The sequence below is a fragment of the Anabrus simplex genome, chromosome 13 (genome assembly GCF_040414725.1).
Source record: "Anabrus simplex isolate iqAnaSimp1 chromosome 13, ASM4041472v1, whole genome shotgun sequence".
Classification (NCBI taxonomy): domain Eukaryota; kingdom Metazoa; phylum Arthropoda; class Insecta; order Orthoptera; family Tettigoniidae; genus Anabrus; species Anabrus simplex.
Window position 1 is genome coordinate 77,715,143 of NC_090277.1, and position 16,501 is coordinate 77,731,643.

Genomic DNA, 16,501 nt, shown 5'->3' on the forward strand with positions numbered 1-16,501 from the left:
TTTAATACGAGGACAAATGTAACTTTTCATAATAAAAAAAGTCGGAACAACCGCTCACAAAAATTCCCCACTCTACGGGCTATATGGAATGTCTACAACAGTGCAGTTCAGAAAAATAATTCTTTAGACTTCTGTGTACCTCTAGACCTGTTTCTACAACAATTCACCATCTCCACGAAAATTCTCTCATTTGTAATGCTGATTTGAACCACAAAATGTATTATAAACATTCTACATTAACCCCTATCCCATAAAGTGTTAGAACTAGAAGAAAATAATAGTTTAGATATGAAATTACCGATTTTATATACTTTTTTACTCTCTCTTGTAACGATTAAATTAGATTAGATGTGCAATACTGTTCTTTTCTCATTGTAAATATAATATTAGAATAGTCAGATATTGTGTTTTTAGACGGGTTTAGATACGAAATTATGATTTTATCTACTTGTTTCTTCTAAGGATTGGATATGTAATATTATTTCTATCTCAGCGTAAATATAATATTAGAATAGTTTAGATATTATTAGACTGATTCGAAACATTGAATAAAAACATGTAAACATTTACCACTGTAATTGGGATTAAAAATCCTGTAGTGCGCAGTAAATAAATAAATAAATAAATAAATAAATAAATAAATAAATAAATTTAGCTAGTCTTGCTACCTTTCTTTGACAATTTAATTTTGAGGTGTTGACGACATCGCTCTTAGCACCACTTTGCGCTAAACACACATTGTAATACCGGTCTACCATTGAGGTCAGCAGTTACAAGCAGATCATTCCTCCTCCATTCAACTTTCTCCCTCCTGCCTGCCCACTACGTGTCTGCTTTCGATTACATCAGCAATAGTAGACGAGACACCTGTTTCTGCGATTCCGGAACGTGCATCATACCAAGGAGAATTTAGTGGATGGGGAAAACCTCCCTACCTCGTATCCGAGAGAGGTTGAGACAGAAGTGATGACGTAATAAGAAAGAAAAACTGAGGAAGAGGGATAAAGAGTTACAGTAGTTGCAACTGAAATACAGTACTCCTTTAAGGACCTGTACTATGACAGCCAGATTAAAGTGGGGTTTAAATTTAAACGGAAGTTTGCATATTTATCTGGAAGTTCGGTTGAAAACGTGTACTACGATTATCTATCGTTTATGTGCAGTCTGGGAGAATATTCTCTAGTTTAGCTATACCGAAGTTGGAGAGGCAGTTAATGCTCTTATCTGAGACGATGGGATTAGTACCATTATATGAAAAACGCTGTGGGTCTGAGTTGCCGGTGGGTGGTGCCATAATGTGCGATACACCGTGAGTCTACATTGCCTATAATTAGTATCACTATGTGAGCAACACCATGAGTGTACGTAGCCTGTGATGAGTACCACTATATGAGAAACACCACAGATCTAGCCGGCGCCCGTGATTAGTACCTCGGTGTGAAGAACTCCATGAATCTACGTTGCTTGTGAGTAGTACCCTTATGTGAGGAACACCATGGGTCCGTGGTACCTGTGTGTAGAGCCATTATGTGACATACTCTGGGTCTACATTACATGTAATTACTGTAGTGCAATCATGCAAGGATCACCACGATTCTTCGTTACCTGTGATTAGTACTACTATTGGAGAAACATCATGGTCGTGTTTTACCAGATTATGAAGGACCGGTAACGTGTTTTTTTTTTAAATTTTAATTATCGTTTCATTTCGTTACACCACGTATCATTAGGGGCCGATGACCAGCTGTTAGGCCCCATTAAACAACAATCATCATTATCATCATGAGTTAGGAACATATGTCACACTCTTTTACCATTTCACCAACGGCATCAACGGATGTGTCTAGTGTTCATCGACCCCCACTCTGCTTTTCGTTTTGCACAGTCATTCGAGCCTGTACAAATAATTCACGGTATCACTTCCGCACTTGTTGGAGACACATCACTTTCTCTCCGTATACCGAGACAATCGACCTGTGAACGCTGGTAGGTTCCGTGTAGATCTAGTGATCAGTACCTTATTCACTTCGCGAGCTCTGATGGATTTGGCTCTCAAAAACAACTCACTTTCTCGCGCCTTTCATAACCACGCCCCCTATGTACTGTACAGTACTCTCTTTTGACTTCTCTCTCGGAGTTACAAGGCAGGTCCCTGAATAGCAACAGCGATCACCACTATGGCGGATCTATTTTTAGCCCGTAAGTCGAGGAGTTGGCCAATATTTCTCGATATTCCCTATAACCTGAAAGACGTTACCACCTTTCAACGTGCTAAAAATAAATTTATCGTCTTGAGTCAATTTCCAGCTGCACATTACGACCACATATCTCCTTTACGACTTTGTCAACATTCCCTGGAGTACATTTAGTGAAGCTGTGCAGAATCTGATCCTTGTAAAAATATTAGTCATATAACAGCCATAATGATAAAAACAGTTAATCGGTCTTTATTAACATACGTACGAGGGCAATTCAGTAAGTATTTGTAATTTTGCTCTAATTGTCTTTAGGTAGGCTCTATGGCGTTGTGTGCTCACCAGCCGCTAGATGGCACCGTTGTCTATACGTCTGTGGTAGGTTTTAGCGTTATCACATCGGTACAGCTTGCGCTGTTGCGACGTAAAGATGGCCGCGCCAGTCTCTGTTTGCGCCAAGGAAGACAGCAGAACCATGGCTAATGTGCATATGGTTTGTCACGTCAACAGTCACTCGTCTGTTACTCAGGAATATTGCAATCAGTTACGGCTGCAGATGGACGCCCGGATCTTTTCTCATCCTTCGCGAACGCGCGGCCCATTTTGAACTGTTCAGTCCACTAGTAAACACTTCGCTGTGACAAAACATTGTCTCCGTATTGTGTTGAAAGTCTTCTATGAATTTCCGCTCCTGGTTCACCCTCAGACCACAAAAGGAACGTTGTTCTTCCTTGGTGCAAACAGAGTGGCGCGCCCATCTTTACATCGCAACAGCGCAAGCTGTACTGATCTGATAACGCTGAAACCTAGCACAGACGTAGACAATGGTGCCATCTAGCGGCTGGTGAACACACAACGCTATAGAGCCAACCTAGTGACAATTAAAGCAAAACTGCGGATACTTATTTACTTACCGACGTATGGTTGTGCGGCTGGGTGTCTATCTGGAACTAGCCTCATCAGTTTCCAAACACTATTGTAACAATGGCAACCACTAGGTCAGTAGCGCCATCTTCTCACTGTGCGCTTTCTTACTGGAACTAAGAGCCTGGGAAAATCTCGTATCAATTGAACCACGTTCTAGTCCTCAGTCCAAAATTAAAATCCTTGAACAGGCCGGAAAACGAACCCAGGGCCTTAGAAAAAGAGATAGGCACAATACCTCTACACCGCAGGGCTGGCTAATAATAATAATAATAATAATAATAATAATAATAATAATAATAATATGAGTATTATGGCTACGGCCCGCCTCTATGATGTAGTGGTTAGTGTGATTAGCTGTCACCCGCGGAGGCCCGGGATCGATTCCCTGCTCCGCCACGGAAATTGAGAAGTGACACGAGGACTAGAACGGGCTCCACTCAGCCTCGGGAGGTCAACTCAAGGGTTTTGATTCCCACTTCAGCCACCAATGAAGTGGTTTTCCGTTGTTTCCCACTTTTCCTACAGGCAAATGCCGGGATGATACCTAACTCAAACGCCACGGCTGCCTCCTTTTCTCTTCCTTGCCCACCCATTCCAATCTTCCCATCCCCCCCACAAGGCTGCTGTTCACCATAACAGGTAAGGCGCCTGGGCGAGTACTGGTCCTCCCAACCCAAAGTCTCACGCTCCAGGACACTGCCCTTGAGTCCGGAGGAAAAACCAACCTTGGAGAATAAACGGAAAATGAAATGAAATTATACTTAGGATTTCTAGAATGTCTTTCATTTTCTCGCAGTCCATGAGCCTTACCATGGGGGTCCCGCAGGGTTGTATTGTTGGACCTTTGTTTTCTTATATATACGTAAATGATACGAGTAAAGATCTGGAATCACATATAAGGATATTTGCGAATGATGTTACACTGTATAGAGTAGTAAATGAGTTGTAGGATTGTGAGCGATTGCAGGAGGACTTTAACAATGTTGTGAGATAAACAGCAGACAATGGTATGAATGTAAATGGGATGAAAAGTCAAGTTGGAAGTTTTACCAAGAGCAAAAGTCTCTCAGCTTTAATTATTGTGTTGATGGTGTGATATTAACAAGGTTGGTAAGAAAGGTTACATATCTCTTCACATTGTTCTGAGGGTATTTAGTGGTTGTAAAGAAGAGGCCGTATAAGTCTATAGTAAGACCGCAGTTAAAGTATGGCTCCGGTATAAGGAACCCTCACAAGGACTACTTTATACGAGAACTAGAAAAAAATTCAAAGGAAAGCAGCACGCTTTGTTCTGGGAGATTTCCGACAAAGGAGTAGTGTTATTAAAATGTTGCAAACTTTGGTCTGGGAAGACTTGGGAGTAAGGAGACGAGATGCTCGACTATGCGGTATGTTTTGAGCCATCAGTGCTGAGTTGGCGTGGAATGATATAAGTAAAATGAAATGGCGTATGGCTTTTAGTGTCGGGAGTGTCCAAGGACATGCTCGGCTCGCCAGGTGCAGATCTTTTGATTTGATGACCTGCCGCGAATCAAACCCGGGACCCCCGTGACCAAAGGCCAACATGCTAACCATTTAGCCATGGAGTCGGACATGACGTAAGTAGAAGAATAAGCTAGAGTGCTGTCTTCAAAAGTAGGAAGGATCATAATATGAAGAGATCGAATCAAGAAGGACAAGCCCACGTACATGGCATTCGTAGATCTAGAAAAGGCATTCGATAATGTTGATTGGACCAAGCTATTTATGATTCTGAAGATGATGGGGATCAGATACCGAGAACGAAGAATTATCTACAATCTGTATAAAAATCAGTCTGCAGTGATAAGAATCGAGGGCTTTGAAAAAGAAGCAGCAATCCAGAAAGGAGTGAGGCAAGGCTGCAGTTTGTCCCCTCTCCTTTTCAATGTTTACATAGAACAGGCAGTAAGGGAAATCAAAGAGAAATTTGGAAAGGGAATCACAGTCCAAGGAGAAGAAATCAAAACCTTGAGATTTGCCGATGATATTGTTATTTTATCTGAGACTGCAGAAGATCTCGAGAAGTTGCTGAATGGTATGGATGAAGTCTTGGGTAAGGAGTACAAGATGAAAATAAATAAGTCCAAAACAAAAGTAATGGAGTGCAGTCGAACGAAGGCAGGTGATGCGGGAAATATTAGATTAGGAAATGAAGTCTTAAAGGAAGTAGATGAATATTGTTACTTGGGTAGTAAAATAACTAACGATGGCAGAAGTAAGGAGGACATAAAATGCAGACTAGCACAAGCAAGGAAGAGCTTTCTTAAGAAAAGAAATTTGCTCACTTCAAACATTGATATCGGAATTAGAAAGGTGTTTTTGAAGACGTTCGTGTGGAGCGTGGCATTGTATGGAAGTGAAACATGGACAATAACTGGCTCAGAAAGAAAGAGAATAGAAGCTTTTGAAATGTGGTGTTACAGAAGAATGCTGAAGGTGAGATGGATAGATCGAATCACGAATGAAGAGATACTGAATCGAATTGGTGAGAGGAGATCTATTTGGCTAAATTTGACGAGAAGAAGAGTTAGAATGATAGGACACATCTTAAGACACCCAGGACTTGTTCAGTTGGTTTTTGAAGGAAGTGTAGGGGGTAAGAACGGTAGGGGTAGGCCAAGGTATGAATATGACAAGCAGATTAGAGCAGACGTAGGATGCAATAGTTACGTAGAAATGAAAAGGTTAGCACAGGATAGGGTGGCATGGAGAGCTGCATCAAACCAGTCTATGGACTGATGACTCAAACAACAACAACAAAGTTGGAATTCAAGAGGACAGATTGGGCCAAATATTCATTTATGGGACGAGGAGTGAGGGTTTGGAATAAATCATCAAGGGAAATGTTCCATAAATTTCTAAGTTCGTTGAAAATATTTAAGGAAAAGCTAGTAAACAATTAATAGGGAATATGCCACCTGGGCGGCCGCCCTGAATGCAGATCATTTATGACTAAATGATTCCTTAGTGGATATACATTTTTTTTTTTCGATTTATCGGAACTCTTTTCATCTCCACTGCGGGTAGAATAATGGGATGCATTATCTGTACCCTCTACTCGCTCTTTCATCTTCTGAGCCACAAAACATAATACTGTATTCATATTATCAACAATTCTATACTCTTCCGTGTAGTGGAGAAAATGTACGAAGGCGATATTTTATTTATTTATTTATTTATTTATTTATTTATTTATTTATTTATTTATTTATTTATTTATTTATTTGCGTGACAAATGAGCCGGCCCCCTGTTGTAGGGACAGCGTGTCTGCCTCTTCCCCGAAGGCCCTAGGCTCGATTCTCGGCCAGATAAATGGGTTTTACCTGGATCTGAGGGCTGCTTCGAGGTTCACTCAGCCTACGTGATTAAAATTGAGGGGATATCTGACGGTGAGATAGCGACCACGGTCTAGGAGCCCAAGAATAACGGCCGAGGCTCCATCGTCCTGATTGCTCTCGTAATCTGCAGGCCTTTGAGCTGGGCAGCGGTCGCTCGGTAGGCCATGGCCCTTCGGGGCTGTTAAACCACGGGGCTTGGTCTGGATTTTTTTAAAGATAAATTACGACTACGGAACCATTCATCTCTTATTGTAATTCTTGTTGACCACTTGCGAATAACATTTTATTGAACTACAGTATGTAATCTTTCATTTCACCTAAGTCAAATTTACGCCGGGCGACGTCGTCACAAAAACCCAGCTAGACAACCTTTCGCCTATGTCCACCCCTAAATTTTGAGTTTTAACGAGGAAGTCAAACTAGACAACCATCCTCTATATAACACTAAATTAGAGAAAAAAAATGGAAGGAATCCGACACTTCGAAAAATGGAGGTATCAGCCAAAGAAGGACAAGGGACACGAAGGGCGTGAAAATGAAAGATTTGTAGGCCTCGCAACCTAGTACCGTCGGGGTCGGAAAAGAACGAGAGTTCACCAAGGAAGGTCGAATATAATAGGTGAAAGTGACGAGCCTGGCACAAGTAGAAGCAATGCCAAGACTCAGCTGAGGGCCCCGTGGTCGCCTACCTACACTCCCAAGTTAAGAGCCCCTGGGGGCCCTTTTAGTCGCCTCTTACGACAGGCAGGAGCTACCGTCAGTGTTATTCTACCGCCCTCACCTACAGTAGGATTTCCAAAGCAAGCACGCATCAACCAGAATAAAGACGATTGTGCAGGGAGCCTCGTCTGATTGACTGTTATCATTGTCACCTCGTTAGCATCGACTAAAAAGTAAAGAAAACGTTCTGCTACCATTCACAATCTCTGGCCTTTCAAATGCAAAATGTATTTAACACCAGTTTTGAAGGATAGCAAATAATGCGGTTCTGAGAGTACATGTTTTAGCAGCACGTTAACACCTTCGCCTTCCAGTTATTGAGCTAACGAGACAGATACACAGTGAAAACTTCGTCGGAGGATGCAGAACACATTTCGGCCTACCAGATACCACGGCTCTGCACTCCGACCAGCCAACCGAGTAGAGGAAGGATGGCCACGGCTCTACGCCTCTGCGTTTGGGAGACGGAGAGGGGCTGGTTCCCACTGTCAGTTGTCCTGAGAATGGTTTTCTGTGGTTTTCCATTCTCCTGGACTAAGGCGAATGCTGGGACAGATTCTAGTATAGGCCTCGGCTGCCAATCCTCTCGCCTTCACCACTAATTTCCTTCTCCAATACAAATCTCCCGGCCTGAGAGAAAGCATCGCCGTCTAAGAGGCCCGCATCCCCCTTCAGGGAATGAAAACATTCAGTAGTAGTAGTAGTAGTAGTAGTAGTAGTAGTAGGAGGTTTCTCCGTAATGTTGCTAAGGCACTTGCCGCCAAGGATTCTATTCTCTTTGAGCATAAGCCAGGTAAGGGAAGTTCAAAGTGAAAACCCGAGTTCCAGTGACATCTGTTGCCGATCGACAAGCTAACAGTAATGGGTAGGTGAAAACCTTCGCAAATTACCAGCCAAACAAGACTGAGGATCTCGGCAGTAAAGACCAAATTCATGACGAATATCAAAGATGGACCAAAATTCCTGGAAACAGAGATAGGACGGATAGAAACGGTCAAGAAGTTCAAGTACCTTGGTGAGACGATACAGGAGAATGGACTAGAAAAAGCTGCAGTGGAAGATCGGATCTCAAAAATGGAGAGAGCATATGGCTTGACAAAAAACCATCTACAATAAGAAGTGCTTATCCTGGAATTCCAAATTAAAACATCAAAACAGAATACCTGTATGCCAGTGAATGCCTGTCAATGAACTACAAGCTGTGGAGAAGTTAGAGGTCCTGGAAAGAAGAATTCTCAGAAAAATTATGAGAGCTGTCTTGGTAGGTATGCTATTTACCAACTGATGAGTCCAACTTCGCACACGGGGGGTGAAATGCTGGCAACCAGGAATGAGTTAGCTGGAAAATTTATAATGTCCAATAATGGACCATGTATATTGGTATTATAAATTTTACTCATTCAGGACAAGTATTTCAAGTTCCCTATGGGAATCAACATCTATATCATAAGTTGGATTTTCCAAGCTGTCAGCAGAAAGATGGTGTGGAGTGATGTTAGTAGGCAAATAAGCATAAGTGGAGTAAATTAATGTGTGAAGATAAGTTTGGAATTCAAGAGGACAAATAGGAGCAAATATTCCTTTATAGGAAGAGGAGTTAGGGATTGGAATAATTTACCAAGGGAGATATTAAATACATTTCCAAATTCTTTGCAGTTATTTAAGAAAAGACTAGGAAAACAACAGACAGGGAATCTGCCACCCGAGCGACTGCTCTAAATGCATGTCGGTGGTGATCGATTGGTCAGTCGGTCTGCAAGAATTGAAATCCTAAATTTGACAGCACAAAAAGAGTCTTGAAAACTGCTGTTGCCAATTTTCCCACAAACATTATATGTAACACAATCATTCTAGGGCCAGGAAGATTGAAGTCCTGTGATTGAGAAAAAGGTGGACATTTCGAACAATAGGCCTGTACCTAAACTTCTTAGTGGAAATACATCTTCCTTCAAATTGTATTTCTCTTTTCGAATCTGTACTGTATAATTATGCTGTTACATTTAATGGTATTTATGGCCAGACTTGGTAAATACATTTCGAATTGTCTGAATGTTACAGGAAGTTCCGGAACTGGAAGACGATCCTTTGGAAGTATATCTCCACTCCAAGGCTGGTCTATATTCCAAAGCAACGTTCTACTGGTTAACTTCTCTCTTGAGGGTTGGCTACTCCAGTCCTCTGGAGCTAGAAGACTTGGGACATCTGCCTTATGCAGAGAGTACACCTCGGCAGTTCCACAAGTTTAATAGTATCTACTGCGAGGAGAAGGTAGAGTATCATCATCCACAGATGAAATAGTTGGTATACAGGACAAGATAAAGTAGAAGTATGATGAATGACTTTGTACTCCAGTTTACTTTCTTTTTCTGGAGATGGTGATGATGATGATGATGATGATGATGATTATTATTATTATTATTATTATTATTATTATTATTATTATTATTATTATTATTATTATTATTATTATTCCAACCCAGAATAATTTAATTGCAGATTTAAAACAGTGACTGGAAATTTGTCTTTAAAATGCACCACTTTATTGGTAAATCAAGTCAGAGAGAAAGAGAGAGGAGAATAAGAAAGGGGAACACATAGAATAGGACTGACACAATGGCAGGTCTGTGTGGGAAGAGGGAGCAACAGAAATGAGACACTGGCAAACAAGGAAACACAAAAGGACAAGGGCAATCTCCACATCTTCAAACAGACAAGCTTTCTCCTCATCAATTGCAGTTCTTATACATCCATCTCTCGCCAGCCTCCTACGAGCTTGTTTCTGCTTCTCAGCTTCATCAGGAGCAGTAGTGGTGATTGGTGGAAAGAGAGGGAGGGGGGGGAGGTGTTTAGTGCCTTTCCTCCAATTTGTGGAGAAAACATTTTTTTTTTCATTTAATCCAGCCGAAACTGGAAATTATAGGAATTAGGAAATCAAACAATGCCCTGTTGTCTTACCAACTAATTATTTTCTTCCATTATTAACAAAATTATTAACTCGCAAATATGCAAAAAATGTTGTTTGTCACAGCTAACTGATTTGTATAATGCCACACCAAGTAGTGGAGACTTTGCATGTGCTGTGAGGAAGGGTAGCAGGCACACTGAAGTATGATTCACCCGCTTGCCATGCTCATTCATCAGTCTGGCAGTCTCCTTAGTGTTCCTTTGGTGAACGTTTTACTGTATAGTCGTCATCATCATCATTTTACAGTTCCAATTTCCCAGGTACTGTTGGCGAGACTCTTCCATTCTGTCTTATTTAGATACATTCTCGTCCTCCAGTGTGCTTCCCCGATTTCCAATGTCCATCTTTACGATATCCATCCAGTGAGTTCTTGGTTTTCCTACCATCCGTTTCCCTGCCACATGTCGCTCCAAATTAACATATGCTGTCGTTGTTAGCTCCATACTCATTACATGCCCAAACCAGCTCAGTCTGGACATGCTGATCCAATCTAACAATGATGTAACAATCCCAGCTTCCTTCCTAACCACATCATTCCTCAACTTGTCCAGTTTGGTTTTTTGAATTGTGCACGTAAGGAACTTCATTTAAGATGCCTGCAACCTTGATGAGTCTTTTCTTAGTGAGGGTGCAGGTTTCAATACCATAGGTTAAGATTGATATGAAGTACTGATTGAACATCACCAGCTTTGATTCTGTTGGTACTTTGGGATCCCAGAGGAGTGTTCGTACTTGCTGGTAAAAGTGAGAGCTCTTCTGCACTCTATTTGCCACCTCCTTTGTGGGTAGTGTATCTCGAGATATTAAACTGCCGAGGTATGTAAAGCTTTCCACACTTTGTAGTGGATGGTTTCCTAGCATGATGTTCGCTGTATAGTATTGAATCAAAATCTTTAAAAAAAACCTACTAATATTGCTCTGAAGATGGAAAACTGTCAACCTTTACCTCTCTGATGAAATTTGCTCAGAGAGCATAAAAACTTACCATTTGTAGCCTTTTTCCCTCAGTGTTGATGTGTTTAATCCCCCTCCTCCCATTATATCCCACTACGTTTTGTTGTCTGAACATTGTTTTGCCCTCTTACTTCTAATTCCCAATTGCCACTAATGATGAGGAGTCTATTAAAAGTGTATTGACAAGGTGGATCCAACTAAACTATTTTAAATAGTTTGTTTAATAGATTTAGACAAGCCAATACAGGATCAAATAAAATACCTATTATGGTTAAGTTTATCAACAATGATCAGGAGGGTCATTGAGGGGTCATCTTGACAGATCTTCAGACTTCATGCGGGATAAGAAGAAATCCGGATAAGTAAAGGAAAATGAAAGAAACATCAGTCAAAGATAAATACAGATGGTAAAGGAATAGGACACAGGACAAACATAAAAGGAGATTTTTTTGTTTTACGTCGCACCGACACAGATAGGTCTTTTGGCGACGATGGGATAGGAAAGGCCTAGGAAGTGGAAGGAAGCGGCCGTGGCCTTAATTAAGGTACAGCCCCAGCATTTGCCTGATGTGAAAATGGGAAAATAGGATCCCAGTGTTGTTGAAACCATACTCTAAATGGGGTCTTACCAGAGACTCATACGCCCTCTCGTTTACATCCTTACTACAATCCATACATACTCTCATAACCATGTGAATTGATCTGTAACCTTTATTTACTATCTCATTAATGTGATTAACCCAGTGAAAATCAATAATAATAATAATAATAATAATAATAATAATAATAATAATAATAATAATAATAATAATAATAATATTTGCTTTACGTCCCACTAACTACTTTTTAAGGTCTTCAGAGACGCCGAGGTGCCGGAATTTAGTCCCGCAGGAGTTCTTTAACGTGCCAGTAAATCTACCGCCACGGGGCTGTCGTATTTGAGCACCTTCAAATACCACCGGACTGAGCCAGGATCGAACCTGCCAAGTTGGGGTTAGAAGGCCAGCGCCTTAACCGTCTGAGCCACTCAGCCCGGCCCAGTGAAAATCATTCCTACACCTAGGTACTTACATTGTTCCCCATGAGGTACTATCACCCAATCAACACTGCAGTGGCGTATGCTGAGGGCTACCAAGGCTATCGGTGATGCCCAAACCTCAAATGAGAATGATAGAAATCTAAAGCACATCATATTGTAAGAATCTGGCACATTATTCCATTTACAAAACGTGAATGCAATGAGATTTCTGAGTGCAAGGCATCGGAGAAAGACATTGCAGTCCAGGTAGGTACTGCGTACCTCTCCCCTCGCCTCACCTGGCACGGCTTGCCACTGTATGCCTGATAGGAGTGTGGACCAGGGGGGGGGAATAGGTATGCTAGGCTTCTGTCCATCAGATCGCTACTGCTAACGAAGGAGAGATAGCTCAAAGTTTCCGAATTGACACATGCGTTCCTCATCGTATATAGTTCCTCACGTCATACTTTGACTTAATTATACGGATTCAACAGAGTGCTGGTATTTCACTCTCTTTTGCTTCTGCATCCTTGTAGAAAGACACTGCAGGGCTACTGTTATATGAGTAGTTTTCTTTTTATAAGTATATCTGCTAAAATTAAATGCAATCTTTCGGGTTTAGTGTTCTCTTTCGTTGGTTGGAATCAAACCCGTGTTCATGGGTCGGACACAACCACTGATCTCCCGAGGAAGCTAATAAACCAGTGAATGATGTGTAAGACTGCTGGAAATGCCATAAAATTCAAAATTTAATTTAATAATAATAATAATGGCGCTTGCCATCTGCATAGGCTTGGTGATGACCTAATGAGAATGAAATGAATGGCAAAGACATGATAAACACACAGTCCCCAAGCCAGGGGAATTAAGAGTGTGAGGGAGTGAACCAGGCCCATCGGACCAAATGCAGGCATTCTATCTGTTTCACCACAAAGCTGCATTTTAACTTGCTAAACCAGGCTACCATGTCCACTGATCAGTAGCAGAGGCCAGGGCAGTAGCTTGTGAAAGAGTACTGACAACACAGCAGGTTATTTACTGCAGCTCTAAACGCTTAGGGCTTGACATTCACTAAACCAACTATTGAAAAAAGGACACTGGTAGCCCACGCCTTGATCCCAGCATTTAAAGATAAAAATTTCATTGTTCCGTATTGAAAGTATTAACGTTAAAAATTAAATAATTGAAAAAGAGGTTCAACCTATTCAATACATAAGAGAAAGAAATGTAGTGATTACATTGTTATTTAATAGTAATTAGAAATGGGACCGGTTTTGACCCTAGTCCAGGTCATCGTCAGCCGTTCAAAACATAAAAAACATGAAAAAACAATGCATATGAAAAAGAAAAAGATTAAGTGAATTCTGGATAGGTATAAGATGAAATATAAATTGAGGTAGAAATTGTGCGTGTGCCGTACTACCATTCATAATATTACGTACTGTTTTCTTTTAAGTGACTCACAATTTCTACCTCAATATATACTTCATCTTATACCGATCCAGAGTTCACTTAATCTTTTTCTTTTTCATATGCATTGTTTTTTCATGTTTTTTTATGTTTTGAATGGCTGACGATGACCTGGACTAGGGTCGAAACCGGTCCCATTTCTAATTACTATTAAATAAGAATGTAATCACTACATTTCTTTCTCTTATGTATTGAATAGGTTGAACCTCTTTTTCAATTATTTAATTTTTAACGTTGATCACAGCATACGCCACTGGGAAACTGTGAGGACTTTTCCTGTTGGTGAAACGTTCAACCTGAGTTGCTGTTCCATTTACCATCATACTATCGTCTGCTGTCCATCTCGCATCATCATCTAGGTCCTGTTGCAGTCGGATGGTTTGTTCGATGGTGAGCAATTCTAAGGTCCAAACTTCGACCCCATAGAGCAGAGGAGACAAAACATAATATTTAACCATACACTGCCCAGCTTTTAAACTAAAGGTGCTATCACACAATAACATCTAAATTTTCTTAACTGTTGATCTTGGAATATTAATTCAGCTCCTGATTTCCAGATCAGGGTTCAAAATATTGTTATTCAGCAATCAAGATATTTACATTTATTGACTTCTTGGGTATGTCAGCCTTTGAGTTTCAGAGTGGCTTTGTTTCTTTCTCAGTTAGAAATCCATTGCAAGTAGATGTTATACAAAAAATTAGAATTCTACATTTTTTTTCTTTCAGAAATCGGCTAGACTCAGGGGCCGCAACGTATCCCTCTGGAAGTGTTACATTCGCAGCTGCTGGAGGCTGTTTGCCCTTGGTGGTCTCTTCAAACTGTTAGGTGATTTTGTTGGCTTCGTTGGTCCACTTGGCATCTCGATCATCCTAGACTATGTGGCTAGTCTTCAGCTACCTGAATCACAGAAGTCCTCTCCTGTGGAGGGTGCAGTGCTTAATAGTCAGGTAAGTTCAGCAAGTCCTGAGTCACAAACATTGAATTTCTCTTCATCTTCTTCTACTTGGCTTCAGCTGATTGCAGCTCTGAATATATCAGCAGTAACAGCTCAGCTAAAGCATTCTTATAACATGCTTACTCAAGAGTACTGTATGTCTTTTCCAAACTTGTATCGGCATCAAAAGAACTGTACATAATTGCTCGTAAACATGGTCGGTATGCATGCCAGGGCTAAAAAGATGCCATGCTGCTGCTGCTGAACATAAACATTGGAATTTGTATCTGAAGTATTTCCAAAGATGACACTTCTAAAAATGAAACAAATGTATCATGGATGTCACAGCTGTGCAGAGAAAGTCTTATGTTGTATATATTGTAAAACACACCCAACATTCTCTTGCAAATTTATGGGTAGGAAAATTTTTAACACAAAAGAGCAAATTGGGGCAAATATTTGTTTTTAGGTAGAAAAATGAGGGATTTGAATACTTTATTATGGGAGATGTCCGGTAAATTTCCAACTTCTTTGAAATCATTGAAGAAAATGCTAGGTAGAGATTTTAAAGGGAATCTGCCACCTTAATGACAGCACTAAATACAGATCAGTGGTGATTGACGATGAAGTGTAACCAGAGTTGGGAAGTAATTGAGTAAAAGTAATCAAATTACTTATAATTTGGTATATAAATATCTGCTTTTGTTGTTTCTTTCCAGCTTTACTACCCTACTTGGCAAGAGTTTATCTCCAATGGGTTCATCATGGGCGTAATCATCTTTTTATCTGCCATTGCTCAGGGAACATTTTCTCAGAGCTCAACACATCTCGTGAACGTTGAAGGCATCCACCTTAAAGTAGCTTTACAGGTAAATTTGCTGTATATTCTATTTATTTATTTATTTATTTATTTATTTGTTTGTTTGTTTGTTTGTTTGTTTGTTTGTTTGTTTGTTTGTTTAAGCCCACTAGGGAGTGCTACTTCTTTTTGGATACTCGCGTTTGTTCCCAATACGTCTTGAGCCCTGCCATTAGTTTTTCATTTCTTTCTTGTGAAAGAGGTTTGCGATATTTAACAACGTCTGGTAGATGAGACCACAAACTCATTTGTTTGTTGTTTGTTGGTTTGTTTTGATCCTAACAGTACAGACCCAACAACAAGGAACACAAGTGATAAATACGTTATTACTGTTGCACTTAATTGCTATATATATATATATATATATATATATATACTCAAGAAAGGGCGCCTGAGCTGAGGCTCTTAATACCGAGCTCGATAGCTGCAGTCGGTTAAGTACGGCCAGTATCCAGTATTCGGGAGTTAGTAGGTTCGAACCCCACTGTCGGCAGCCCTGAAAATGGTTTTCCATGGTTTCCCATTTTCACACCAGGCAAATGCTGGGGCTGTACCTTAATTAAGGCCACGGCCGCTTCCTTCCCACTCCTAGCTCTTTCCTGTCCCATCGTTGCCCAAAAGACCTATCTGTGTCGGTGCGACGTAAAACAACTAGCAAAAAAAAAAAAAGAGGCTCTTAATGGTGCAATACAAGGATTAAATATTGGCAGCATTTACAAAATATTTACAATACAATAGAGCCTCCCTGGCTCAGGCGGCAGCCCGTCGGCCTCTCACCGCTGGGTTCCATGGTTCAAATCCCAGTCACTCCATGTGAGATTTGTGCTGGACAAAGCGGAGGCGGGACAGGTTTCTCTCCGGGCACTCCGGTTTTCCCTGTCATATTTCATTCCAGAACACTCTCCAATATCATTTCATTTCATCTGTCATTCATTAATCATTGCCCCAGGGGAGTGCGACAGGCTTTGGCAGCTGGGACAATTCCTATCCTCACCGCTAGATGGGGGCTTCATTCATTCCATTCCTGACCCGGTCGAATGACTCAAAACAGGCTGGGGATTTTCAATACGTAATTTCTAAATACATTACAGTCTTAGA

The 16,501-nt window shown here is 40.8% G+C and overlaps 1 protein-coding gene across 1 annotated transcript in view; it reads left to right on the forward strand.

Moving 5' to 3' along the window:
- Sur (Sulfonylurea receptor) overlaps nucleotides 1-16,501 on the forward strand; it is a gene marked incomplete at its 5' end in the record, with an annotated part of 143,622 nt that overhangs the window by 35,072 nt on the left and 92,049 nt on the right. The window contains 3 exons of the mRNA XM_067157409.2: nucleotides 9,261-9,470; nucleotides 14,336-14,557; nucleotides 15,264-15,413. Of these exons, the coding sequence (XP_067013510.2) occupies nucleotides 9,261-9,470; nucleotides 14,336-14,557; nucleotides 15,264-15,413 (582 nt within the window). The remainder of the gene's footprint in view (nucleotides 1-9,260; nucleotides 9,471-14,335; nucleotides 14,558-15,263; nucleotides 15,414-16,501) is intronic.